We start from the raw sequence: 13709 nt of genomic DNA, 5'->3' as shown, positions 1-13709 counted from the left end.
TCATGAGCAACTAATGGCAGAAATAGAAGTTCTGTAAGTTTATGAGAGCACAGAAAGGGGGCTCTGAGGCTAATAGTTTAGAGCAGAGAAGGAGTCTTTTATTCCTCAGTCATTAACATGCCAAGTACAGCATTATGTGATGAAGCCTTGGTAGAATTTCTAATCTAGTGGAGGAAAGACACCAGTCAGCTGGTCTGTTAATGTATAATTACAAACTGGAATAAGTGTATGAGGACAAGTAAGTACACTTGTGTGTTAAAGGAACATATAAGAGGTGACACAATCTAGACAGGAGGGTTGGGGAATGCTCTCTTCTAAAAGAGAGTACCTTTGAACTAGAGTCTAAAGGATGAGCAGGAATTAACCAAATAAAGAGATGAGGACACATTTCAGGGGAGAAAAACTGCTTCTAAGAAAAAGTCCTATGTTGAGAAAGCTTGTGGCTTATTCAGGGAACTGAAGGACGGCCAGAATGGTCTGAGCAGAGAGCGCAGGGGAGCAGATAGTGCAAGAGAGAGATGGAAAGGTAGGCAAAGCCTGGATCCTGAAGGTCCTTGTGGCACTACAAAAATGTCTATTAGATTTAGCTTTGGGGACAGCTGTATCTTCAAGGATGAATGGGTGTTTACCAAGTCAGCAAGGTGAGTGAGGGCATTACAGATAGTGGAAACATCGTCTGCAATAGCTCTCAGGCATAAAGCCTGCCTAGAGAGGAGTAGCAAAAGGTGAGGATGGGAAGACAGGTAGAGACAGATTAAGAGGTAGCTGCATGGTCTAAGCAACAGTGAAGACTCCAGCAAAAGCACTGACCATGGTGTAGGGAAGATCTGTATTTAGAAATGGGAGCTAGGGTACACCAAAAATTTCTTTCTTAGAGGACTGAATAGTAATGCCATTACCAAACAAACAAAACAAAACAAAAAAACAGGGCTGGGGGAGAGGTGAAGATGAGTCTGATTTGCAGCATTTTGAGTTTGGGGTGACTGTGGGTCAGTTAGGAATAGTGTGTAGGCTATAACCAATGTGAAAAGGGGTTGGGAATAATGTTTTAAGCAAAGCAAAAGCATGTACAAAGCCCTGGTGGTGGTAAAGATACTTTGGAGGAAAATAAAACAGTTCAGTCTGGCTGGAGCAGGAGCAGGAGCAGGATGGGGGCAATGCAGGGATTCAAAAAGTGAACTTGAAATGGTCGCCATAGGCCAGATCATGAAGGACCTTGTAAACCAAGAGACTGGGATTCATTCTGAGAACAGAGGCCATTCAGAGGTTTGAAGCAGAGTTATGACATAACCATATTTGTCCTATAGAAAAATAGTTCTGGTTACATCATGGAGAATGTATTAGAGAGGGACAAAACAGGAGGCAGGGAAACCTGGTAGGAGGCTGTTACAGTAATCTAGGTGAGAGGTAAAGCTGGTATCTTAGTCAAGGATAGTAGAAATGAAGAAAAGTAAGTGGATTTAAGATCCATTGAGAAGATGAACTTAAAAGGACCTGGTAATTAAAGAAAATAAGAGAAGAGCAGGAATCAAGGAATTCTCTCAGGTTTCAAGCTTGGGCAGCTGGGTGAATAGTGGTACAGTTCATTAAGGTAGGGTACACAGGAGGAGAACCAGGTTCTGCATGTGTGAGGGTGTTGAAAACGACCTCTGTGCAAGGCAGCCTAAGTTTTAGGTGTCTGTAGGAAGTGGACATGTCCAGGAGACAGCTGGATATACAAGTCTGGAACTCAGGAGAGAGGGTTGAGCAGGAATGAGAGATGTGTTTTGGGTGTAATGGAAAGATCGTTGGGCAGGCTAAACTGAATAGTTGAGCAAAGTGAAGTCTAGACTGGATAAGGAAAAAGTGAAGAAAGTAGAAGAAACAACTAAAAAACAGACAAAATATATGAAAAAAAAATTTTCAGACATTGAATAATAGGTAGCACAGAACACTGATCTCTGAAAGAAGGGAAACAAATGAGTTAGCCCTATGCTTACCCAAGCTAATGGCCTGGACAGTTTCCAGACCACAGCACAGGGAAGGAGAACCCAGGAGTCTTCCTAAGAGAAAACAGAGTTGAGAATTTGAGGAGATGAAGGCAGCCAGGGTTCACGGGCAGAGTATCAGAGTGGAGAGAGCTACACACAGAGAGAGCTCTGGAGATCTATCGAAGTTCCCTTTGGACTCCTCAGCTGATTGGTGCATGTGTATGTGGAAAGGACTGGAAGCCAGGGAAAGAACCACTGGAAAGGAGCAGGCAGAATAATCCCAGCAGCTCACTTGGGCTGAGAATAGTGGGAAAATGTCATAATACGTAGAGCATCACGTAGTGTACTCAGAAGGGTTTGCCTTAGTAGTGGGGCAAAATTAGTAATGGTGCAAAATCAGCATGAGACTAAAGTCTAGTTTTGCCTCTAACCCTAATCCCACAAGCTTAAGAGGAAGTCTTGAAAGGATCAAACTGTTTCCAAGTAATTTAACTGCACCTCAAAAATACTTAAAGAATGCACAAATAGCTGTACCCAACAAGATAAAATTCACATGGCTGGCATCCAGTCAAGAATGACTAGGAAGTTCAGAAAACCATGAAAATATACCCCATAATGAGGAGAAAAACCAATGAATAGAAAGAGGCCTAGAAATATAACCCAAATGAGAGAATTAGTAGGCGAAGTCTTTAAAACATATTCCATGTCTTCAAGAAGGTAGAAGAAAGCAGGTGAATATTAAGGAAAGACATGTAAGCTATAAAGAAGAATCCTAGAGATGAAAAAATAGTGTTTGAGATGAAAAATATACTGAATGGATAAACAGCAAATTAGACACTGCAGAAGAAAAGACTAGTGAACCAGAAGATATATCAGTAGAAACTATCCAAAACGAAATACAGAGTGAAAAATTACTAGGAAAAAAAATGAATAGAGCATCAGTGAATGGTGGGACTTCAAGCAGGTTAATACATATGTAATCAGAGCCTACAAAAGAGAGAGGAGGGAAGAAAAATTTTTGAAGAAATAATGGATGAAAAGTTTTCAAATATGATTAAAATTAGAAACCCAACAGTGATGTCAGCATCATGGCGGTGTGAGCTCTTCCCTTAGACTCTCACCCCTAAGATACAATGAAAAGGACATTCATAAGCCAACATAGGACATTCACACAACACAAAAGACGTCTGAGAGACCCATGCAGTCATACGTCTGAAGGTGGAGGTGCTGGACCCCAAGGAGGAAGTGGAAGGAGGTAAGAGAATCTCCTCTTTCTCCTCCAATGGCAGCAACCCAGGATGCAGGACCACGTGTGGCTCTGAGAAAAGCAAGACTCTCTGCAGGAACACCTTTGCTTTCCAAAGTCCCTCACAGCCCATGGGAAAGCACCACACAGAGATAGATAAGCTATCACGAGAGTGTCTCCTTCAAACCAGTACCCTAGGAGAGCAGATAGCAAGGGCAGAGTGAGAATACCTCCAGGATGGCACATGAAAGAAAGCACCCCTCCCCCTGCCCAGTACTCCAGCTCAGCCTGTTGGCCAGCGCACCCCCACATATGTTAGAAAAGCAGCAGCTGTGAGCAAGTGAGCCGGAAATTGCAGATGGGCCCTGTCAGCATAGGTTCTAAGGACATAGATGCCAGGGATTGCAGCAGGCTCATATTACACAGCTCCTGCCCACCCACCTTCCAATGGCGGCAGTGGAATCTGTGATCAGATACTGTCTCTATGTGAAGGCACAAATACACACCATCAAACAATATGAAGAAGTACGTTAATACTCCAGACTAGAAGAAAAATGAAATCAAACCTGAAATCAACCCTGAAGGCACAGAAATTTACAATCTAAATGACAGAGAATTCAAAATAGCTATCATTAAAAAATGCAGTGAGTTACAAGAAAATACAGATAGTTCAATGAAATCAGAAACAAAATTGATGAACAGAGGGAATTCTTCACAAAAGAGACTGAAACTGTAAAGAAATACCAGTCAGAAGTGTTGGAGATGAAAAACACAATGGATGAGAGAAGAAAAATTTGGACTCCCTGAATAACAGAGCTGATATTATGGAGGACAGAATTAGAGGTCTGGAGGACAGAAATATAGAAATGCTTCAGATAGAAGAGGAGAGAGAACTAAGACTAAAAAGAAATGAAGGAACTCTCTAAGAAATATCCAGCTCAATTAGGAAATGCAACATAAGGATTATAGGTATTCCAGAGGGAGAAGAGGGGGAGAATGGAGCAGAAAGCTTGTTCAAAGAAATAATAGCAAAGAACTTTCCAAACCTGGGGAAGAAGCTGGAAATACAAGTAAAAGCACCTGAATTCCTAATTACATCAATGTAAAAGACTTTCTTCAAGGCATATAGTAGTAAAACTGGCAAAAGTCAATGACAAAAAAATATATTAAGGGCAGCAGGGCAGAAGAAAATAACTTACAAAGGAACCCCTATAAGGCTTTCAGTGGATTTCTCAGCAGAAACCTTATAGGCTAGGAGAGAGTGGAATGATATATTCAAAATTCTGAAAGACAGAAACTTTCAGCCAAGAATACCCTATCCAGCAAAAATATCAGATATGATGGAGAAATAAAAGATTTTCTCAGATAAACAAAAGCTGAGGGAGTCATCGCCACAAGTCCCCCCCTCCCCCATACCAGAAATGATCCAGAAGGCCCGCATACCTGGGGGGAAAAAGAGTTTATATAGCCTTGAGCAAGGAGATAAATAGGCAGACAAAATCAGAAAATTGCTGCTCTCTGTCAGAACATGTTAGCAAACACTTAATTTATAAATTAAAACTAAAGGAAAGGAAAACACCAAAAATAAATAGAATCTCATCATATTAACCACAAACTCATAACACAAGATGGAGTAAGTTGTGACAACAACAACTTAGAAGGGGAAGAGGACTGGGGTGATACTGGCTTAGATTAAGGAGGCTACCAGAAAATGGACTGTCTTGTCTACAAGATTTTTTATACAGACCTCATGGTAACCGCTAAACAAGTAATCAGAAGAGAGACGCAAATGATAAAGAGAAAACTGAGAAAACCATCATAGAGAACCACCAAACTGAATTGGAAGTCTGAAATACTTGGGACAAAAAACAAGGGAAATACAGAACAAACAGAAAATGAGAGATAAAATGGCAGCATTAAGCCCTCACATATCAAGAATCACTCTACATGTAAATGGATTGAATTCTCCAATCAAAAGACAGAGTAGCTGGATGGATTAAAAAACAAGACCCAACGATATGCTGCCTCCAGGAAACACATCTCAGCTCTAAAGACAAACACAGGCTTAGAGTGAAGAGATGGAAGATGGTAATCCAAGCTCTTAGCAAACAAAAGAAGGCAGGTGTTGCCATATTTATATTGGACAAAGTAGACTTCAAGATAAAACTGGCAATGAGAGACAAATAGGGACAATATATAATGATAGAACGGACACTCCACCAAGAAGACGTAACACTTATAAATATATATGCACCCAACACAGAAGCACCAAAGTACATAGAGCAGCTATTAAGAAACCTATAAGGAGATATTAACAACAACACAATAATAGTAGAGGACCTTAACACCCCACTTACATCAATGGATAGATCATCCAGAGAGAAAGTCAACAAGGAAATAGTGGAATTAGATGAAAACCTAGACAAGATGGACTTAATAGATATATATAGAATACTCTATCCAAAAACAGCTGACTACACATTCTTCTCAAGTGTATATGGAACATTCTCAAGGATAGACCGTATTTGGGAAACAAGGCAAGCCTCAATAAATTTAAGAAGATTGAAATCAAATGAATCATCTTTTCCAAGGGTAATGCTATAAAACTAGAAATCAACTACAAGAAAAAAGCTAGGAACGTGACAAATATGTGGAGATTAAACAACGTGCTACTGAACAACCAATGGATTCTTGAAGAAGTTAAAGGAGAAATAAAAAGTATCTGGAAACAAATGAAAATGAAAATACACCATACTAACTCATATGGGGTGCAGCCAAAGTGGTTCTAAGAGGGAAATTCATAGCAATACAGGGCCACCTTAACAAACAAGAAAAATCTTGAACAAGCAATCTTAAACTACACCTAACAGAATTAGAAGAAGAAGAACAAAGAAAGCCTAAAGTCAGCAGAAGGAGGGAAATAATAAAAATTAGAGCAGAAATTAATGAACCAGCTATCCCACTACTGGGTATTTATTGAAAGTTCAAAGAGACTTATGTGCCCCTATGTTCACTGAAGCTTGATTCACAATAGCCAAGACATGGAAGCAACACAGATGCCCAAAAATGATGAATGGTTAAAGAAGATGTGGTGTATATAAACAATGGGATATCACTCAGCCTTCAAAAAGACAAAATCGTCCCATTTACAACAACATGGATGGACCTTGAGTTTATTATGTTAAGTGAAATAAGCCAGACAGAGAAAGACAAATACCATATAATTTCATTCGTATATAGACGCTAAAGTAACACATGGACAAAGAGAACAGTTTAGTGGTTACCAGAGGGGAAGGGGTTAGGGGGTGGACATAAGGGGTAAACAGGGACATTTATATGGTGACTGACAAATAATAATGCACAACTGAAATTTCACAATGTTGTAAACTATGATGACCTCAATAAAAAACAAAAACAATAAAACAGCTGTAAACCCACAGATCCAAGAAGCTCAGGGAACCCCAAACACAAGAGAAATGGTGAAAAATACACCACAGCACATCTTAAGCACTCCCTTCTCACTGCCCACACATTTAAGAGAAAAAGCAGCCTCCCTTGAGAGCCTGAGAGGAAAAGCGAGGCCTCAAAGGGCAGAGTCAGGCTTCAGGTCTGCCAGGAGGCAGAGGGAGGTAAGCCAGGTGGTTCGAATAGGGAGTCCAGAGGGCATTATGAGAAAGATTTAAAGGGGACATTGGTCAGGGAAGAAAACCCACAGCGAAGTGAGGATGAGAGAAAAACGTCCGTGGCCATTTTCACAGTAGTTCTATCTATTATACTGGGAGATTTAGCTAGCTCTCAGTTTCCCAAAGACTTCCTGATGTTCCTGAGAGCTTTTATTTGTTCAGGACAGCACTTTCCTTCAGGAAATGTGCCTTCTAACCGTGTGTGTCATGTGGGAATCATCTCCTCGATCCCTGTGATTAGAACAGGTGTGAGGAGCTGCTGCAAGCTAGACCACTCCTAGCCCTTCCCCAGGAGTTTTGCCGTTAGGAGCAAGCGCCGAGTCTCATTCCCTTTTCAGTGGCAAAGCTCAAGATGTGCACCTAAAAGTTGCTGGTGGCCGTGATTCCTAAGTTAGCAAGACAGCTAGTCAGGGGAGGGGACAACTAACTGAGGGAGGCCTGACGATGGCATTCCAGTCACTTTCGGTCGTCCCTAAAGCCCTGTGCACCCTGGCCCTTCCCACACTTTGGTCATGTGAACCATTAAATTGCCCCACTTGCCTAAGTTAGTGCAACCAGGATGTTGAACATGCAGGAAACATCAGGGGATAATCACAGCCACCTGCATTTTGTCTCCTTCTCTCCCCTTAAAATGTTTTCAATGTGGGAGGTCCAGAGAGTTTTCTGATATCTCTGAGGTAATAAATGCCCCATGGTCACATTGAGTCACCAATTCCAAAATTAGAGCTTTCACCCTTATGTAATAGTCACAGCTTTCAATTCATTCAAAGCTACAGTGACTCCCCCCCCCCACCCCCCCCCACCCCCTGCCCCATATTAGGGCTGAGTAACAGCAGGCACCTGACCCAGGGCAGGGGCGGTTTCCTGCTTGTCTTTCTCCTTCCACTCCTCCCCCAGTTGCTGGCTGCTATTTCTGACCTCTCTGGAACTGATGGGGAAGGGAGAGAAAATGTGAGCAGAAAGACATAAGATAGTGAACTGGCAAGTGTTCAACGCTGACTCTTGTGGGGTGCCCTTGTCGGCGTTTTGGAGACTCCCTCTAACTGGGGACCTCTCCCCTGTAGTTCCCCTGATGTGGATAGTGCACTTGCCAAAGCCTTGTCACTCACTCCTTCTGCAACTTCTGGGGCTCCCAGTGTCTGCTCCTGCTTCTGTCTGCTGAGGACTTGTCAACCCTCCGGGCAATCTTTTGGAAAGGACCTAAAACAACCCCACACTTGCTCATTCATGCATCCTTTTCTGCAACAAATTCTGGGAGTGCAGGCCAGTTCCAGTGCAGCTCTCTCCTTCACAGCCAGCCCATCTCACGTCCTTTAGGCTTGGCAGGTGGAAGTCAGGCACCTGGCAGTCCACTGTGTTCCCCATTCTTTAAGGGTCATGTGTTAGTTAAGCTTCCCTTGCCAGGCTTGAGTGAGAGACAAGTACTATCCATCCTGCCCTTTAAGGGAGTGGAGTTCATAACACTGTCTCTCCAAGGAAATTCTTGAAAGCCTCTCTCCCTTAATCTCTCACAACCAGTTACTTTTATATTTGGTGTAGGGAGGGCCTTTAGAATTAAAGAACAAGTTTTCAGATACGTCCTTTGAGAATCTGCATGTAAGTCCGGTACATCACTTTAGTGTCTGAAATTTATCATTCTAGAGGCTTGGCTGAAACTTTCTTTTTAGCATCCTGTTAGACCAAATTTGGCTTGGATTTATGACCATTGTGACCAAATAATCCTGATAATAACAGTTGACAAATAGTTATTGAGCATCAACTGTGTGCAGTGACAAAAGAGAAATGTTTCCAGCCCTTATGAGCTGCCAGTCTAGGACAGAGTTTACAAACTGTTAGCCTGCTAGCTGGATCCTGCCTATGGACGTATTTTGGTTGATCCTCATAGTCTTTACATTTTTCTTACAAATTGAGAAATTTGACCTTAAAAAATCCAGATTCTTGGCTTTAAAAAAATTGGAAGATGTTGCAGTGCTGCACCTGCGTTGTTGCCTGGCATAGGTAGCTGGAGCTGGTGGAGGCTGCCCCCTTCGACAGGGCATGGGGTCTCCAGATGGACCCCATTCCCTTTTGGCTCTGTGACCTGAAGCCAGCGCCAGTTGCCATTTATCATCACTGGGCTCACACAATTACCTTTTCTTAAGTTAAAAAATAAAGTGAAAAATTTTTGGTACTTGTGTCTCTGAACAAAAGAGAAAACAACAGATAGTCCAAGAGAGCCTTGGATGGGACTTAATTTCTTTAGAAATGCAGAGTGTTCTTACGTGTTTAATATGCAGTTAGGGTGTATATATACAAGAAAACCCTTAAGATGCCATTGGAAAATAATCCATAGACATAATTATGGTTACTATACAAAAATATATGGTGAAAAAAAGACATTTCAACAGGATTTGTTTTTAATGCAACTGAAATACATGATATGAGCTGCTGCAAGAGGTATTACATTTTCCCACTTCCCTCGTTGATGTTATCCTTTTGCTTGGCCCCTGATATTTGAATTTGCAACAAGGGTTAAACATTCGCCAGCCTCTCTGGAAGGAATCAGCCAAAGCATGGACTCATTGTACTTCCAAGGGAGTCTTTGCTGGGGTCTGAAGAGGAAGAGCAGGATAGTTGCCCCAAGGTTATGACCACATGGGGGAAAGCAACAGGTGTTGACGAGTTCATGAGATTTTGTTTTTCATGGAATGACAAAATAGAATTGTTGAAAGAATATTAAACTTTCAAACTAACTCTTTCTGCAAGTTTTGTTTTCAGTTTATTTTTTAATTGAAACCTTTTTTCTTTTTCTTACTGATTTTTATAAGTCCCTGATATATTAAGCAAAGTCTCTCATGCATTCATCTAAGAGCAAAACCAGAATTATTTTGTGGAAAGGCTTTCACTTGCCCAAGCGTATTCTCTTGGGGAGTAAGCCTTCTGTTGAGTTGTGTGTCCTAGTTGATATCTTCAATTTTAAGAAGAAGAATTATTCTCTCACTGCAGCTCAGCTGCTTATGAAAGCGTGCAAGTCTGGCCTTAATTGGCCTTGCAGAATGGCTCCTGTGAGGTACTTGTCAGTGTGTGTAACTTCTTTCTCTTGGCCATTCATTGCTTAGCAAAGACTGAGTTCCTCAAAAGCTTTGCTGCATGGCCTTTTCCATCCAGTTGTTTGGTCTTGGTATTCTGTTTCATCCTCAGATTAAGCCAGGCCAGCTGAGAACCGCCTTCATAGACCATCTTACTTTGATGTAGCCACTCTCTACACACACACACACACACACACACATGCACACACACGCACACACTTTGCAATCATTTAACAAAGCTATAAGAAACAATCTTATGACTCTTCCTATCATTTTCCTATACAAATATTTTTGAGGACACGGAGGAAACTTCCCTCGAGTCTTAGTGTCAGGAATAGCTATGGCTCTCCTAGTTTATTTTATGGACACTGTAAACCATTTTATCAGTGCTTTGCATTTAGCTTTAGCTATGAGAAATCTTGGGAATAGATCTATAATCCTCCTCCAGCAAGCGCACAGGACCTTAGGACATCCACTTTTGCTATTCTTATCCCGGCTGCACTTCATTATTTTTCCTGTGCTTATTTCCCCTTTGGCCCCCACATTTCTTCTTTTTTAAAATCTCGTACTTCATACAATTTTGTAAAACTGCTTCAACTTCATTTTAGAATGAGGCTAGATATAAAGAACTTAAAATATAAATGATTTATTATTTGTTGAAAACATCTTACCAATTTGTCTTTAGATTTCATTTTAAATTTCCTATTCTTTGCATAGTCAGATCTATCTGTTCTTTGTGATCTTCATGAAGAGGATTGATGCCATGGATTTGAGGACACCGTGGGCTGCCACATCTTTACTCCTTAGTTAACATGGCTGATTTAGCAAAAATTGTGCTTAGAGCTTAGAGGCAACAGGGATTGCTTCTGACTGTCTTTCTTCTTCAGGGTCTAGTTTTGTAGTTTACTAAGTTTCAGTTTTGAGTACCACATTTAAACAGGAAGGCAATTATATATTAGCATAGGACTGGTTGGCCTAGAAGGCATTGAACCTGGTCCTTCACAGACAGGCATTCGGCAAGAGTTTTGTGACTTAAGTTTAGTTGTGGCTTATGTATTTGAATCTGTTCTTTGAAGCAATTGTCTGTCCCCATGGTCTCGGTCTGGGGAATGCAATCTGTTAGTGTCAGCAGTGGCTTGACTTCAGTAACATTTTCTGCTTTTCTTTTTCAGAGTATGATCGATTGGGCTTCCTCTTGAAGCTGGACTCTAAACTGTAAGTAGAATGAGAAAGTTCCTTGACTCTGTGGTGGAGAGATCTGTGAGAGCTGGGGTTCAACCTTGAAGGGTCAGCTCTCAGCACTGCTGTGGTTGTTGGAGGGTTCCCTGGGGCCTCTGTCCTCAGTCTGTCAGCAGAATCCTGGAGCATGTAACAGCCTGCAGGGACCTGGAGAGGATGGAATTGTAGGCACACACGTAAGGCCTTAGATTTGGTTGACACAGGCAGCTCATTGCAGAAGGATCCACTGCCAGGAGTTTGAGAGACACAGAGACCCCTGGAAAGGCTTCTGCTACAGAGTGGAGGATGGTTGAGTCACAGCGAGAGGGTGTGGCCTCTCAAAGATGCTCTGCAGCCTGACATGAAAAGCCTTCCATGATCAGGCCCCTGGCTTCGTCTCCTGCTTTAACTCCTGTCATTCTCCTGCAGGTAAACCCTCTACCTTTGCATATGCTTGTTATCTGTGCCTGAAATCCCCTGTCCTTGCTTGTCTGCTAGGAAAGTTCAGAGACCTCTTCCTCCATACACAGAATTATCTCTTCCTCTATGCTTCCTCTGAATTTTCTACCTCTATCACCAATTATCTCGTTATGCTATAATTAACTGTGTAATATAACTTATTAAGAGCACAGGCTCAGAGCCAGGCCAAGCTTGGTTCAGATCCCAGATTGCCATTTACTCTTCTTATGATTTGGGACAAGCTGCTTAACCACCCTGAGCCTCGTTTCATCTATAAGATGAGGACAGTATACCTACTTCACAATGTTGCTGTAAGGATTTAATTGAAATGAATAATTCATTGGGGCTTTCAAGTAAATGGTATCTAATCCTTCCAGAATCCTTCCCTGTTCTGGCTTCTTGGTCTACTTAGCACCAAAACAGTATTGGCATATGCTTGTTAGGTACTCAGTAAACACTGAACACATGGCTGCACGGATGGATGATAGGTGGATGACTATACACTTCCCCCATTAGACCAGGATGCCTTGAGATTGGACTCTATCCACTCTGAATGTTCCTGCCCTGCACAGGACCTGTCACATGGTTGATGTGCAATCATGGTTGCAAAACTACCTGTCGCTTCTTTCTGTTGTTAGTCGTCTTTGTACACCTGTGTTCCCTGTCTTGTACCAGACAGACGTGACAGATCAGAATTGTGTCTCCTTCCTTTCCTCTCTTGCATGACGCCTTGATCACAGGTGTTTCTTATGGTGATGGTTACCCCTACAAACAAGACATCAAATCTGGGGTATTTGGCTTTCCCACTGAATTGTCTGGCATCCAGACCCTTTTCCTGGCATCTGGCTTCTTAGCTTCTGCAGTCTCATACTGTGAGTTCAGGCATTGTAATTCTCCCAGCTTTTCCATATCATGGAGGTAGCTACAAAGGAAGAATGGTCTGCTGTTTATACCAAGCTAGTGGAGAGATGTCAGCCTCATGTTAACATCTGGGGAGTGAGGCTTGATTACACTAGAAAGCCATAGGCTTCACTCTTAGAAAAGTCTTAATTTAGTGCTCTGGGCGAAAAACAAATCAAGTATAAACTATAAGCCAGTGAACTGACACCAAAACAGAAGAGAAGTAGTAATTACCAAGTTGAATCACATTGATGAACAAAAGACATGTTATCTAGGACATGTTAACTACTGTATTTAAATGTCTTCAACAGCATAAGGAGGGGAATTAGGAGGACATCCTGCCTTGCTGTCCTGACAGTTGGGTGGTGCACAGTAGGCTGTTGTGTAGCTTTCTGTTGTGTACCAGGCTGGTTCCACAATCCATTTGAGTCAACTTAAATGGTCTATAGTGCAGGGAATTGGCTTGCCCTCATTTGATTTATCTCACAACTTAAGGTATGAGCTAGAATTTTCCTGCTTCTTACTGCAAAGGCGTTTCCAATCCAATGCTGTCTTCAGAAGAAAACACAGATAAGTGGGAAGGTTTTTATGTGCTTGCAAGGAGAAGTTTCCAAGTGAAAGCTTCTGTTTGGGAGGGGATAATTCCTTAGCAATGTTCAGATCCCCCTTACGAAGTCTTTCTCTGCTGTGTTGTGTTCTATTTCTAATGTATAGGAGAGGACCTGAACTTGGATCAGAAGAACGGGATTTGAATTCTGCTTCTGCTGCTTAGAATTACATGACCTTAGATAATTCATTTAGCTCTCGGAATCCCAATTTTCTCTTATGAAAAAATGTAGATAATAATACCTACTTTCTAAGGTTTTATGAAGAATAAAAGAAAGGGTCCTATAAAGTATGACTAAGTATATAACTGTAAGAATTTATTCTCATTTAGTTTGACTGGGTTCATTTTAGCTTCTTGAGTATAAGAATTTGTGTGTTCTGGAAAATTTTCAGCTGTCCTCTCTTTAAACACTGCCTCTTCTCCACTCTCTCTCTACTCCTCTTCTGAAACTCTGATTAAATGTTAGACCTTCTCATTCTAGCCTCCACATCTGTTAACTCCTCTTCCATATTTTCTGTCTTTGATCCTTTTCACATTAAACTGGAACCCCATGGACTC

General features: G+C 41.6%; 1 protein-coding gene across 5 annotated transcripts in view; it reads left to right on the top strand.

Annotated features, from left to right (window-relative positions):
* ST3GAL3 (ST3 beta-galactoside alpha-2,3-sialyltransferase 3) overlaps window positions 1-13709 on the top strand; it is a 197219-nt gene that overhangs the window by 85795 nt on the left and 97715 nt on the right. For all 5 annotated transcript variants that reach the window (XM_070609917.1, XM_070609912.1, XM_070609910.1 and 2 more), the window contains one exon: window positions 11140-11182. In XM_070609917.1, the coding sequence (XP_070466018.1) occupies window positions 11140-11182 (43 nt within the window). The remainder of the gene's footprint in view (window positions 1-11139; window positions 11183-13709) is intronic.

Source organism: Equus przewalskii, chromosome 2 (genome assembly GCF_037783145.1).
Source record: "Equus przewalskii isolate Varuska chromosome 2, EquPr2, whole genome shotgun sequence".
Taxonomy (NCBI): domain Eukaryota; kingdom Metazoa; phylum Chordata; class Mammalia; order Perissodactyla; family Equidae; genus Equus; species Equus przewalskii.
This window is presented reverse-complemented; position numbering and strand designations above follow the sequence as displayed.